Here is a 14767-nt window from a genome sequence, read left to right as displayed (position 1 = left end):
TCGTCGAAGGAATGAGCGTTACACCGAGGCATGTACTCTGGAGTGGGATCGATTTGGAGGTGGAGGGTCCGTCATGGTCTGGGGCGGTGTGTCACAGCATCATCGGACTGAGCTTGTTGTCATTGCAGGCAATCACAACGCTGTGCGTTACAGGGAAGACATCCTCCTCCCTCATGCGGTACACTTCCTGCAGGCTCATCCTAACATGACCCTCCAGCATGACAATGCCACCAGCCATACTGCTCGTTCTGTGCGTAATTTCCTGCAAGACAGGAATGTCAGTGTTCTGCCATGGCCAGTGAAGAGCCCGGATCTCAATCCCATTGAGCACGTCTGGGACTTGTTGGATCGTAGGGTGAGGGCTAGGGCCATTCCCACCAGAAATGTCCGGGAACTTGCAGGTGCCTTGGTGGATGAGTGGGGTAATATCTCACAGCAAGAACTGGCAAATCTGGCAAAACTGTTATAAATTGATTTACATTTTAATGAGGGAAATAAGTATTTGACCCCTCTGCAAAACATGACTTAGTACTTGGTGGCAAAACCCTTGTTGGCAATCACAGAGGTCAGACGTTTCTTGTAGTTGGCCACCAGGTTTGCACACATCTCAGGAGGGATTTTGTTCCACTCCTCTTTGCAGATCTTCTCCAAGTCATTAAGGTTTCGAGGCTGACGTTTGGCAACTCGAAACTTCAGCTCCCTCCACAGATTTTGTATGGGATTAAGGTCTGGAGACTGGCTAGGCCACTCCAGGACCTTAATGTGCTTCTTCTTGACCCACTCCTTTGTTGCCTTGGCCGTGTGTTTTGGGTCATTGTCATGCTGGATTACCCATCCATGACCCATTTTCAATGCCCTGGCTGAGGGAAGGAGGTTCTCACCCAAGATTTGACAGTACATGGCCCCGTCCATCGTCCCTTTGATGCGGTGAAGTTGTCCTACCCCCTTAGCAGAAAAACACCCCAAAAGCATAATGTTTCCACCTCCATGTTAGACGTGGGGATGGTGTTCTTGGGGTCATAGGCAGCATTCCTCCTCCTCCAAACACTGCGAGTTGAGTTGATGCCAAAGAGCTCGATTTTGGTCTCATCTGACCACAACACTTCCACCCAGTTCTCCTCTGAATCATTCAGATGTTTATTGGCAAACTTCAGACGGGTCTGTATATGTGCTTTCTTGAGCAGGGGGACCTTGCGGGCGCTGCAGGATTTCAGTCATTCACGGCGTAGTGTGTTACCAATTGTTTTCTTGGTGACTATGGTCCCAGCTGCCTTGAGATAATTGACAAGATCCTTCTGTGTAGTTCTGGGCTGATTCCTCACCGTTCTCATGATCATTGCAACTCCACGAGGTGAGATCTTGCATGGAGCTCCAGGCTGAGGGAGATTGACAGGTCTTTTGTGTTTCTTCCATTTGCGAATAATCGCACCAACTGTTGTCACCTTCTCACCAAGCTGCTTGGCGATGGTCTTGTAGCCCATTCCAGGCTTGTGTAGGTCTACAATCTTGTCCCTGACATCCTTGGAGAGCTCTTTGGTCTTGGCCATGGTGGAGAGTTTGGAATCTGATTGATTGATTGCTTCTGTGGACAGGTGTCTTTTATACAGGTAACAAACTGAGATTAGGAGCACTCCCTTTAAGAGTGTGCTCATAATCTCAGCTCGTTAGCTGTATAAAAGACACCTGGGAGCCAGAAATCATTCTGATTGAGAGGGGGTCAAATAATAATTTCCCTCATTAAAATGCAAATCAATTTATAACATTTTCCTGGATTTTTTTGTTGTTATTCTGTCTCTCACTGTTCAAATAAACCTACCATTAAAATTATAGACTGATCATTTCTTTGTCAGTGGGCAAACGTACAAAATCAGCAGGGGATCAAATACTTTTTTCCCTCATTGTATGTACAGTTGAAGTCGGATGTTTACATACACCTTAGCCAACTACATTTAAACTCAGTTTTTCACAATTCCTGACATTTAATCCTACTAAAAATGCCCTGTTTTAGGTCAGTTAGGATCACCACTTTATTTTAAGAATGTGAAATGTCAGAAAAATAGTAGAGAGAATTATTTATTTCAGCTTTTATTTATTTCATCACATCGCCTATCAGAAGCTTCTAAAGCCATGACATCATTTTCTGGAATTTTCCAAGCTGTTTAAAGGCACATTCAACTTAGTGTATGTAAACTTCTAACCCAATGGAATTGTGATACAGTGAATTATAAGTGAAATAATCTGTCTGTAAACAATTTTTGAAAAAATTCCTTGTGTCATGCATAAAGTAGATGTCCTAACCGACTTGCCAAAACTATAGTTTGTTAACAAGAAATGTGTGGAGTGGTTCAAAAACGAGTTTTAATGACTCCAACCTAAGTGTATGTAAACTTCCGACTTCAACTGTATATACACACTACCGGTCAAAAGTTTTAGAACACCTACTCATTCAAGGGTTTTTCTTTATTTGTACTATTTTCTACATTGTAGAATAATAGTGAAGATATCAAAACGATGAAATAACACATGAAATCATGTAGTAACCAAAAAAGTTTTAAACAAATCAAAATATATTCTAGATTTGGTTGAGGTCGGGGGATTGTGGAGGACAGATCATCTGATGCAGCACTCCATCACTCTCCTTCTTGGTAAAATAGCCCTTACACCGCCTGGAGGTGTGTTGGGTCATTGTCCTGTTGAAAAACAAATGATAGTCCCACTAAGCCCAAACCAGATGGGATGGCGTATTGCTGCTGAATACTGTGGTAGCCATGCTGGTTAAGTGTGCCTTGAATTCTAAATAAAATCACAGACAGTGTCACCAGCAAAGCACCCCCACACCATAACACCTCCTCCTCCATGCTTTACGGTGGGAAATACACATGCGGAGATCATCCGTTCACCCACACCGCGTCTCACAAAGACACAGCGGTTGGAACCAAAAATCTCCAATTTGGACTCCAGACCAAAGGACACATTTCCACCAGTCTAATGTCCATTGCTCGTGTTTCTTGGCCCAAGCTAGTCTCTTCTTATTATTGGTGTCCTTTATTAGTGGTTTCTTTGCAGCATTTCGACAATCATGGCCTGATTCACACAGTCCCCTCTGAACAGTTCATGTTGAGATATGTCTGTTACTTGAACTCTGTAAAAGCATTTATTTGGGCTGCAATTTCTGAGGCTGGTAACTCTAATGAACTTATCCTCTGCAGCAGAGGTAACTCTGGGTCTTCCATTCCTGTGGCGGTCCTCATGAGAGCCAGTTTCATCATAACGCTTGATGGTTTTTGCGACCACACTTAAAGAAACTAAAAGTTCTTGAAATATTCCGTATTGACTGACCTTCATGTCTTAAAGTAATGATGGACTGTCGTTTCTCTTTGCTTATTTGAGCTACATGATTCCATATGTGTTATTTCATAGTTTTGATGTCTTCACTATTATTCTACAATGTAGAAAATAGTAAAAATAAACAAAAACCCTTGAATGAGTAGGTGTTTCCAAACTTTTGACTGGTACTGTATATACATACATACATACATACATACATACATTCATGATGGATATGCATGCAAAATGTACAACACAAATGTGCAAACATAGTCTATTGATCTTGTAGAACATTTAAGAGACAATTATCACAGCTCTTCACATGAGAATGAAATGAGGTCGTGGATAGTTTAAACATCCGTTCCAGTATACAGTGGGGAAAAAAAGTATTTAGTCAGCCACCAATTGTGCAAGTTCTCCCACTTAAAAAGATGAGAGAGGCCTGTAATTTTCATCATAGGTACACGTCAACTATGACAGACAAAATGAGAAAAAAAATCCAGAAAATCACATTGTAGGATTTTTAATGAATTTATTTGCAAATTATGGTGGAAAATAAGTATTTGGTCAATAACAAAAGTTTCTCAATACTTTGTTATATACCCTTTGTTGGCAATGACACAGGTCAAACGTTTTCTGTAAGTCTTCACAAGGTTTTCACACACTGTTGCTGGTATTTTGGCCCATTCCTCCATGCAGATCTCCTCTAGAGCAGTGATGTTTTGGGGCTGTCGCTGGGCAACACGGACTTTCAACTTCCTCCAAAGATTTTCTATGGGGTTGAGATCTGGAGACTGGCTATTCCACTCCAGGACCTTGAAATGCTTCTTACGAAGCCACTCCTTCGTTGCCCGGGCGGTGTGTTTGGGATCATTGTCATGCTGAAAGACCCAGCCACGTTTAATCTTCAATGCCCTTGCTGATGGAAGGAGGTTTTCACTCAAAATCTCACGATACATGGCCCCATTCATTCTTTCCTTTACACAGATCAGTCGTCCTGGTCCCTTTGCAGAAAAACAGCCCCAAAGCATGATGTTTCCACCCCCATGCTTCACAGTAGGTATGGTGTTCTTTGGATGCAACTCAGCATTCTTTGTCCTCCAAACACGACGAGTTGAGTTTTTACCAAAAAGTTCTATTTTGGTTTCATCTGACCATATGACATTCTCCCAATCCTCTTCTGGATCATCCAAATGCACTCTAGCAAACTTCAGACGGGCCTGGACATGTACTGGCTTAAGCAGGGGGACACGTCTGGCACTGCAGGATTTGAGTCCCTGGCGGCGTAGTGTGTTACTGATGGTAGGCTTTGTTACTTTGGTCCCAGCTCTCTGCAGGTCATTCACTAGGTCCCCCCGTGTGGTTCTGGGATTTTTGCTCACCGTTCTTGTGATCATTTTGACCCCACGGGGTGAGATCTTGCGTGGAGCCCCAGATCGAGGGAGATTATCAGTGGTCTTGTATGTCTTCCATTTCCTAATAATTGCTCCCACAGTTGATTTCTTCAAACCAAGCTGCTTACCTATTGCAGATTCAGTCTTCCCAGCCTGGTGCAGGTCTACAATTTTGTTTCTGGTGTCCTTTGACAGCTCTTTGGTCTTGGCCATAGTGGAGTTTGGAGTGTGACTGTTTGAGGTTGTGGACAGGTGTCTTTTATACTGATAACAAGTTCAAACAGGTGCCATTAATACAGGTAACGAGTGGAGGACAGAGGAGCCTCTTAAAGAAGAAGATACAGGTCTGTGAGAGCCAGAAATCTTGCTTGTTTGTAGGTGACCAAATACTTATTTTCCACCATAATTTGCAAATAAATTCATTAAAAATCCTACAATGTGATTTTCTGGATTTCTTTCCTCAATTTGTCTGTCATAGTTGACGTGTACCTATGATGAAAATTACAGGCCTCTCTCATCTTTTTAAGTGGGAGAACTTGCACAATTGATGACTGACTAAATCCTTTTTTCCCCACTGTATATGAGTAGTAATCTTGAAATAATCACAAATAAAACCACCCACCATAAAGTCCCTAATTCAGACACCATACTTCTTGGGAGAGCGTTGTAAATGAAAAAATACTGGACACTTGGAATTATGTTTTTGATGTTTGTTGGGTGGTAACATTGAGAGGACATAACAGGATGTAGAGAAGGAAAGTGAACCATGGTGGGAATTAGCATTCTAATGAAACTACATGCAACCCAAGGTAGTGAAGCCGGAGAATAAGGCATCGGAGGAGGAGAAGACTTTGATCAAGGGAAAGAATAGGAGGGAGTAAAAGAAGAGACAAGGAAATGGAGGAAGGAGGAGGAACGTGAAGGAGAGGGGGAACAGATGAAGTTGGGGATAGGGATGCAGGCCTGAGAACAGAGAAGGGATACAGACTGGGTTATAATGAGTGATGGTGAAGAGAGATATAGAAAAGAAACGGAAAGGTACTGTATAGCCAGAAAGAGAGGGAACATGCATTGCTAGATGTTCCCACAGACTTCCAACCATTGAGCTAACAACTATCCATTTGAAAGCGCATCTGGTGGTGGTGTTCTGGGAAAGGATGAAAAATCCCAGGTGCCAAAAAACAGGGCTGGTGTGTAGATAGAGTTGAGTAGACGAATAACAAGGGCATTTGAGAGACAGCTCTGTAAAAATGGTAATCTGGCTGGTGTGAGAGAGAGACTATGAAACATTTAGCTCCCTGTCTTCCCCACTGACATCCAGCGGTATGATAGTAATTATATTAACCTGCTCCCCCAGTCAATTAATATTTGCACTGATAGCACCATTTGCAGTGAGTCGTCAGGGGAAGATGGAAGAAGTTCAGTGCCATGAGCCATAACATCCTACTCTACTGATAAGAGCAGTAATAGGCCAGTTCCGGAAAAACACGCCGGGGCTGTGGCCGGGGGGTGGGGAGAGTGACATGGTTGAAGCACTACGGCTACACAAACCACTTGACATCTACATTTCACAGCATACAGCCCATCCAAGACACATTGCCCTGCCTGTCGTGTTATATATAGCACCTATAGTGTAGCTGATTGATACAGTACATGTAAGAAAAATGACTAATAGCTCAGTGTGGGAGTATTCTTGAAAATGAACTGTGCTCCCAGCAACAAGGTGATAAGACTCCAGGATAGTCTATAAAAGGGTTAGGCTTATTTAGTGTGTGTTGTCCTCAGTCCACTCCTTTACTAAAAGCCTGCCTGGTTCCAGCATCTCCCTGGCCTTTCTATATATGGTTTATGTGGGCTGCTTGCCTGTTTTGTCCTCCTCCTCCTCCCGTAGCGAGTGACATTGTTGAGATAATTATTTATTAACTTGTTCATTATGCCTAGCTGTTCCTGTCTGTCGGGCCATCTGTCCCCAGCGAGGTGCTGCCTCCCCGTTCTGTTCCCCCTGGCCGCAGGGGAGAAGGGGACTGCTAGAGCACGCCTCACCTTCTGCTGACGGCCACCCACCCCCCACCGCGCACCATGCACTGGGCACAGGGCACAGGGGCAGCGGCCCAGCGGGCTCCGGACCTTCTGTCACCACTTTGGACCGCTGTGGTTACTTTGACAAACTTATCATGGACACCAAGTTCAGCCTGCTCACTGGTGCAAAGTCATAACCAATCAATAGATAGAGAGCCGCAACAATGATACTTATTGGGTTACATAGGCCTACGATCTGCCTGAGAGAGAGTGACTGACCAAATATGTCCATGTCATCTGGACATAACAATAGGGTCGTTTGTTGAATTTGTTATTAGATCCCCACTAGCTGTTACTTTAGCAGTGGTATCCTGTCAACAACAACAAAAACTAAACTAACACCCTTGCTTTTCTAGCAGTTACACTCACACTTTTCTTTTCTTACTAGCACCAACTTTGCTGATAGCTACTCTGAGTAAAAATGTACTTACTATGACTGATACGTGGTTGTCTCACCAAGCTACCTTAAAGGGATAGTGCGAGATTCTGGCAATTAAGCAGTTTTTCTACTTACCCAGAGTCAGATCGATAAAAAAATGTATGTCTCTGCGTCCTGTATAAAGGAAGTTAGAGGTAGTTTCGCAAGCCAATCCTAACTAGCGTTAGCACAATGACTTGAAGTCTACCTGTACAGTTAGCATGCTAACTGTAAGTTGCTCTGGATAAGCATGTCTGCTAAATTACTAAATTATAAATGTAAAATGTAAATAATATGTTATAAGCTTTGACAGCAGCAGGTCTTATTCTAACATTCTTACAAATGAGAGAGAGGTGCTACTGTACTGTATTCATCTGGTGACAACACAGTGCATTCGGAAAGTATTCAGACCCCTTGACTTGACGGTTTGGCGGGTCATGTTTGGCGGGCTCTACAGGAAGTGGCTACCAGCAGCAGAGCAGAGAGATGCTAGGAGACGTGTAGCCTAGGCCGCCCTCCTTTGGGATGACATCTCATTATGCTGAACGGGGAACATATGAGTCGTTCAGACTGTCCTGCGTCAGCCTGGCCAGGAGCCAGCGCACTTATCTCAATCTTGTACAGAGCACCTCTTAATTATGGGCAGAGGCACTCTTCACTCACAACACAGACAAAAGCGCGCACACACACGTGCCCACACAAATGTGCCCTCACGCACAAACGCTAATGCACGACACACACTACAACCAGTGTCACGATCGTTCATCGACGGACCAAGGCGCGGCGTGATATGCATTCATGTTTATTTATATTGAATAAACACCACGACAAAACAACAAATGAAACGAAACGTGAAGTCCAAGGTCGACAAACAACAAACCTCACACGGAACAAGATCCCACAACCCACTAGTGCCAATAGGCTGCCTAAGTATGGTCCCCAATCAGAGACAACGAGCGACAGCTGCCTCTGATTGGGAACCACACCGGCCAACATAGAAATACACATAATAGAACATCAACATAGAAATATACAACATAGAACATATACACCCTGACTCAACATATACGAGTCTCCTGAGTCAGGGCGTGACAACCAGAAACGAACCAACAGATGCAGCAAAAAAAACCTGATGTATCTTATTCATCACACGCATACAGATACAGAGCCTTTGAGCGGAAAATCTGTCAGACAGTGCGAGTGCTCCTGCTACAGCGTCTCAAATAGCAAATGCAAGGCAGGCTTCATCAACACGTCACACACCACTTTGCAATGAGCTGGAGGCAGTATGCATTTTGAAAACATACAGTATACTTAATTGTTTGAAACCTGAACGTTTAACTACATATTATGAGGCATGTCTTACCTTGCTTCAAAGTAGCCTAGCAAAAATCTGACCATATCCGTGGAGGCAATTATATGATATTAACTTTCTTTCATTGTCCAGTAGCCAAAGGCACAATCCTAGTCATATTAGCAACCCATGCTAGTTGTTGCATATTAGATCTCCCCTCTTTCTACATTTCTAGGATATTTTCATTTCTGTCACATGAAACCGCTCGCATGTGCGGTGCGCTTTTGACAACTGTGTTTTTTCCCACTAATTGCATTATGGAACAAACATTTGTGCGTAGCCTACTACCATGTGCGCATTGCTGCGCTTACAATGTGAAGAAATAACAGTTTATCAACATTTTAAGCTAAACATTCTGATCTGTTACATCAGACTCATTGCTTTTTAATGTCTTTTTTTATGTAGCCTAGGCCTACTGGTTGATTACATTTGGGATCCATCGTCCCACAACTGTCCCAGAGTCTGTTTGGAATAGGCTATTTCTACTATGGGGGATAAACTAAACTTTTCTACTATGGGGGATAGCAGATTGACATAGGCTAGCGATTTTACTGTTCGTTACACGTCTTGTTGGATGAGGAAAAGTAAATGTGGACAGTTATTCTAACATCTTCAAAGTACGCATCAGAATTCGGGAAGAAGGACCGCACATCGTTGCATCCTCGACTTACATGTTCTGTTAATATGATTTACCGTAATTTAAATGTGATTTGTCATTCTGAGCACCGTGGGTGGATACCCTAATCAGGTTACGCACTCAATGCATATGGGTGCGGTACATTTCTCACATTGGCCGGCACCACATTTTCCTAACGAAACCATGGTGCACACATACTACAACCTAGAGACATCAATACAAAAGCTATAATCTGTCGCTAGCTCTGTTCCAGGGCGTAGCTAGTAGCTAGCTAGCTCTGGTCCGCACCACTCTGGTCTAGCTCTGGTCCGCACTAACTAGCTGTTCCAGGGTGCAGCTAGTAGCTATGCCCTGGACCAGCGCTAATGTGGACCAGAGCTGGCTAGCTACTAGCTATGCCCTGGACCAGAGCTAGTTAGTGGATGCAAGGGGACTGTTTAGTAACAAACCACCATCACAGAATTCAAAAAAGCAAAACAATAGCAGAACCTGGGTATACCAATCATGCAAGACAAGGGCCACAATATGAACCATAGGGAAAGTGAGCGATTCATACTCCACAGTAGAAATCACAATGCAACCGGTGCACTAGCAGAGAGGTATGTGGCAGGGTTAGAGCGTGGTGCACCTGGATCACAGACTGGAGAGGTCAGCCAGGGCATAAGGCTATGACCTCCGCAGCTCAGCTGACAGAACAAGGAGGGGGGGGGGGGGGACAAAGGCTGACAGATCAGGGTCAAGGGTGAAAAGGAGGGTTCCGGAGGTGCAGTGGACTGGGGGTCTAGTAGGGCCTAGCTGGCATGCCATGCTTCAGGTGCAGGGGACATTCTCTACAGTACGGTACAGTATGATATAACGCAGGGAGCATTCTTCAGTAGTCCAAAAGGCAGGAAACACGACAACACACACAAGTCCAGATCAAACACCACTCACTTAGCGGCCTGCGTGACGACATGACCGTGCTCCCGCAAGCTCTGCCCTGCAAACAAAATCAATGTCAGTCAACTTGGAATAGGGGGGAACCAGGGGTGGATAACATGGCAGGTTAACAGCTGCCTAGTGCACTAGATACCAATGTTAAAACAGAGAAAAAAACAGTGCATCCTTGTGGTAGATATTATTGATGTAGGGCCAGGAGTTTGTCCTGTTGATGTAGGACCAGGAGTTTGTCCTGAGCATGATGGCCTCCTGGTCGATTGACAAGGACAGGAAGAAAGTTCTGGCTTCCTTCACATAACCTTCATCTGAGCCAGTATGGATGAGTGCCAAAGCCCTGACTGCAGGCCTGTACGTCTCCCTCTAGGTTCCACCTGCCCCTCCTGTGTTTCCAAGGCCCTGGCTGCGTCTGGACGGTGGGGGAGGGGCCTGCTGCAGTAAGGGGCAGCTGCTGCAGCATCACAGCAGGCAGATAGAGGGACGCCTCTGCCAGTAACGGTTGATGGTCACAATAAAATCACCGTAAAAACACTATTCTCCTGTTCAGGACCCTAATAACCCTGCCTCTGTCCAGACCGCACATGAGCATGCAGATCGGGCAGACGCCACCGGGGCCCGCCCCACACATTACATCAGGCTTAATGGTGTGTCTGTTCTTCGTCTCCTCCCCACTCAGTGTCAGGAGCCCAAAAGGAGTTATGGTTAAGCACCGTGCTCTGGACACAGGCGAGAACTCATTCAATCACCTTAGCATACACTCATATGGGCCCTGGGAGAAGTAGGACAGACCCAGAACCATAAAGCTGAGCTGGGATATACAGATAGAGGGACAGCTGAAAGAGGAGGAAGTAGAAATAAATGAAAAAAAGAGGGGAGGAAGTGTAAGTAGGGCCGAAAGATGACTTTCTGCAGTGCTTTACCATTAGTCAGGAGAGGTAGATCCAGAATTGGGGACGAGACAGAGACCTAAATTAGCTGGTTGAAGATCTGGACAGGCGAGGAACAATCTTAGCATAAAAAGAGAGTTGAGTATGCAGTTTTCACTCTTGAATTTCATACCATAAATCTCAACACTTTGTGTCTCTCAAGCAAACTTCTAGGCCTAACAATACTGTGACCATATTGATAAATTGTGCTACATTTGTATACCTTTGACAAAAATGTGTCCCATTCAAGCATTTGAAACACTTGGTGAATCTAAATCACTTCCTTCACAATTCCCAAAGACATCTTGTCCCCACTTTTCCTCAGTTTCGATCTCAACTCTCAGTACATATCCATGTTCACGTAGAACGAGCCAGGCCCATCTACACTGAACAAAAATATAAAACGCAATATAAAAAGGTTTGTTGAGGGAAGTGCTTTGCAGTGGAAGCCTCTTCTTATACCTCTGGTGCGCTCCCATCTCTCCTGCTGGGATCAGAGATTAGGAAAGCGTAGAACGCTCAAACGGAGTTCAGGGTCCAGGAGAGATGTGAGAGCCCAGCAGGGTGAAGTGATGCCAGAGTTGAAATGGTAACCATGTATCTTTGCATAGGTGTCTACAGAGCAGTGGAGAGGAGAGCAGGAGGATTGCACTGCCAGGGCCTAGTGGCCTGCTCCCAGCACAGAATCCCCGCTGGCATCTGGCTGGCACATGGCACAGGGATGTCAGTTTGCTCCACGTTCATGGAGCCTCTTTAATAAGTGCTGTCATTCCACTAAAAACAGATTTATGACTACAAGAGGAATCTTCTGGAAGAAAGAAGGCAATCCATTTAACATCTTATCTCCCCTATAGAGGGGGACTAAATTATAGTGTTTTTCCATTTAAATGACTGTCTACAACAGCTTACAGGCAACAGTATAACTTCCCAGGCTTTTAGCGGTTCCCTTCATCCTTTTAAGTAGCGACAACAGTGACCACAAGGAGAATGGAGAGAGGGGCAGGGAGAAAAGAAAGAGAGAGAGAAGTGCTGCACATCAAGTGCTTTTGATTCCCTATAAAACATCCCTCTTAAGAATGCTTTCTTCTCCAAGCCAATTTCATGCGCAATCTCAATCGATTCAAGCCCCCGAAAAACCTTTCAAATACCCTATACCTCGAGCTCTTAAAAGTCTCTGCAAGACATAAAATAGCCTCTCCTGCTGGCAACGACACTCTTTCTACTCTTTTTCTTTCTCCCCCTCTCTCAACGCTGGAAATCCTTAAATACTGTCTGAAGAAGCGAGAAGCTTCACACGGCATCTATTCATTTTGTCAAGTCATTCGACTGCCTTGCTACCCATTTGTCATGGGCTATCTACACTTGAAGAGTGTATTTTCAAATCAATTCTTCCTCTCTTCATTGGTCCACCTACATAGGAACATGCACTTCCGGCTGCATGATGCGTGGCTGCTTGGCCCAACAACTTTCTCAGGACTTTGAGAAGTCTTTGCCCCAGAACCTTGGTTCTTTTGGAGGGGGTGGACAGGACTGATGCCTGATGCCCAAAACTGAGTGGACACAGGGCAGGCCAGTCCCTGGTGGTGGTGTACAGCGCTTGCCCTGCCTCTCCCTGTAAGCTAATTAGCTCCGATGGAGAGAGGGAGAAAGTGCTCCCAAAAAAAATAAAAATAAGACGACCTCCTGAAGTCACACCAGCCTTCGAAATAGCTGACCCACTTGTAGACACACTTTAGATAACTGTCCTCGATGCGGTAACCTATATAGGTTTGCAGTATATACGCCTAAAAATGGCCAACTCATCTGCTGCTGCTACTACTGCTGCTGCTGTTGCTGAGTAAAGTAACCTGTAAAACTAGGCAGCGGTATAGAACGTGGTCATGTGGAATGCTACAGTACGTGAGACAGCTGATGTATCGCGATGAGACACGCGTATCTTCACGACACACCACTTCAACTCCATCACCCCAAGCAAGAAGAGGGAAAACTTCAGAATAGCAGCCCTTATGACTCACACAATAACATAATGTGTGCAAGCTTTCTTCATCGGCACAATCTCCAATTCGCCCTGTGTTCCTTTCAGCGACGACACTTCAAGGCCAAGTATAATGGGGTGCTGACACATTTGTGTTGCATTAGGCCCCGAACCGATGGAGAGGCAATAACAGGGGGTCATTTGAATGTACATTATGGAAGCACATTAGTAAGAACAGCAAACAATGACTAGAGACATTTAATGAGAAAAAAATATACACAAGCCTATCTTTGCACGGGCACAGGAATGCATCGCCCACTAAAACCCATCTCGGAGTGATAGAGAATGAATGATGGCGATGATGAATCCCGCTCTCAGTGCTTTATCCTATGCTTAGCCGTAGGCAAACAGTGTGTGAAGCCAGCCATATAAAACCCCTCCACCAAGACCAGCCCATTACAGGCTTTAACTAAGTGATTAAGTGACAATTTTGATCCATATGTGCTTCGCCACACTGTACAGACAAACCTTTTTGTACGAGTTCCTCCGAAATGTAACCTAATCGTTAGGCACATGAAATGAAAGAACACATGAGCACACATAGCCTATGCACATTTAGTTGTCAGTCACATTGTGTCGTTTTCAGATATATGTTCTTAAATCTAGTTATGCTGTCATTTCTTTTGCTGTCTCCCAAAATGTTTAAACCTACTTGATATCATGAGGATAATGTGAACACAACATGTGCTAGCTATGTCTTTTGATGTGCGTTTTGTGTGTAAAGGAGTACGTAACTTAGTTAAGAACCATATCCATTGTTATTGTGCGCATGCACAGTGGGGAACGTTTCCAGAGACAACAAGAAAGACGCAAACTCACTATGCTTTTATTGTTGCTATTATAGAGACGCCTCATCTTAGGCAGTCATCTGTTAAGTCCCCTGAGTTCCCAAACTGTCCCAACTCCATCGGCCAGGCAGGCCATGTCATCTGCTGCAAGCTGAACAGAACACTGGGCCGGACCCATAGCTCTCAGAGAATAGACGGCACTTTACAATGGCAATGAGATACCACTGAGGCTACTGAATGTCTAAGACATCTCCAAAAGGAAAGATATATGAGAGGCCATACTCAATTTGAAAAAAGACAGATGCTAAGCGGCAGGGGTGCCTCAGCCGTTCTATTTGGATCTCTGCCCTAGCAGAGTGATCTGTGGACTCACCTCTGGTCCAGGAGGGTCAGTCTGCGTGGTTCGGTCAGGTTTTCGGCAGGTGGGCTTCAGGGCAGCTTTGGCACTCTCCTACACGCAGAACACACAGACCAACGTCAGAGACGGTCACTCATACTACGGCCCGGAGTTCTTCCTGGTCAGGTCACGCGGTCAGGAAAAACTCCCGGCCTAAATTATATCATAGTTAGGGCCAGGAGTTTTGTCCTGACCACGTGGCTTGACCATGAGAAATCCCAGGCCCTACTACTACCTCTTTTTAGTGCATGCGGTTTAAGAACACCACATGCCAAAAAAGCACCAGAGAAAATATTCCACTCCATCCAACAAACCCCTAAAATCACTGGGGCAGGAACGTTTTTTTTGAAAGACATGCAGGGAGGATTTCGTTGCCAAATATTTAATCACGTAACCTCGCAAAGTGCACCAAAAAAACGGACAGGTAGTGCTGGCCAATGTGTTGCGAGGTCTTAACCTGGCTTAATGAATGCTTC

At 44.7% G+C, this 14767-nt stretch overlaps 1 protein-coding gene across 1 annotated transcript in view; it reads right to left on the bottom strand.

Moving 5' to 3' along the window:
- LOC311144656 (serine-rich coiled-coil domain-containing protein 1-like) overlaps positions 1 to 14767 on the bottom strand; it is a 92940-nt gene that overhangs the window by 35421 nt on the left and 42752 nt on the right. Inside the window, exon 9 of the mRNA XM_084180707.1 lies at positions 14268 to 14345. Coding sequence (XP_084036833.1) covers positions 14268 to 14345 — 78 coding nt within the window. The remainder of the gene's footprint in view (positions 1 to 14267; positions 14346 to 14767) is intronic.

The sequence above is a fragment of the Coregonus lavaretus genome (genome assembly GCF_964263955.1).
Source record: "Coregonus lavaretus genome assembly, chromosome: 17".
In the NCBI taxonomy this organism is placed as follows: domain Eukaryota; kingdom Metazoa; phylum Chordata; class Actinopteri; order Salmoniformes; family Salmonidae; genus Coregonus; species Coregonus lavaretus.
Note: the sequence above shows the minus strand (reverse complement) of the source record. Positions and strands in the feature narration are given on the sequence as shown.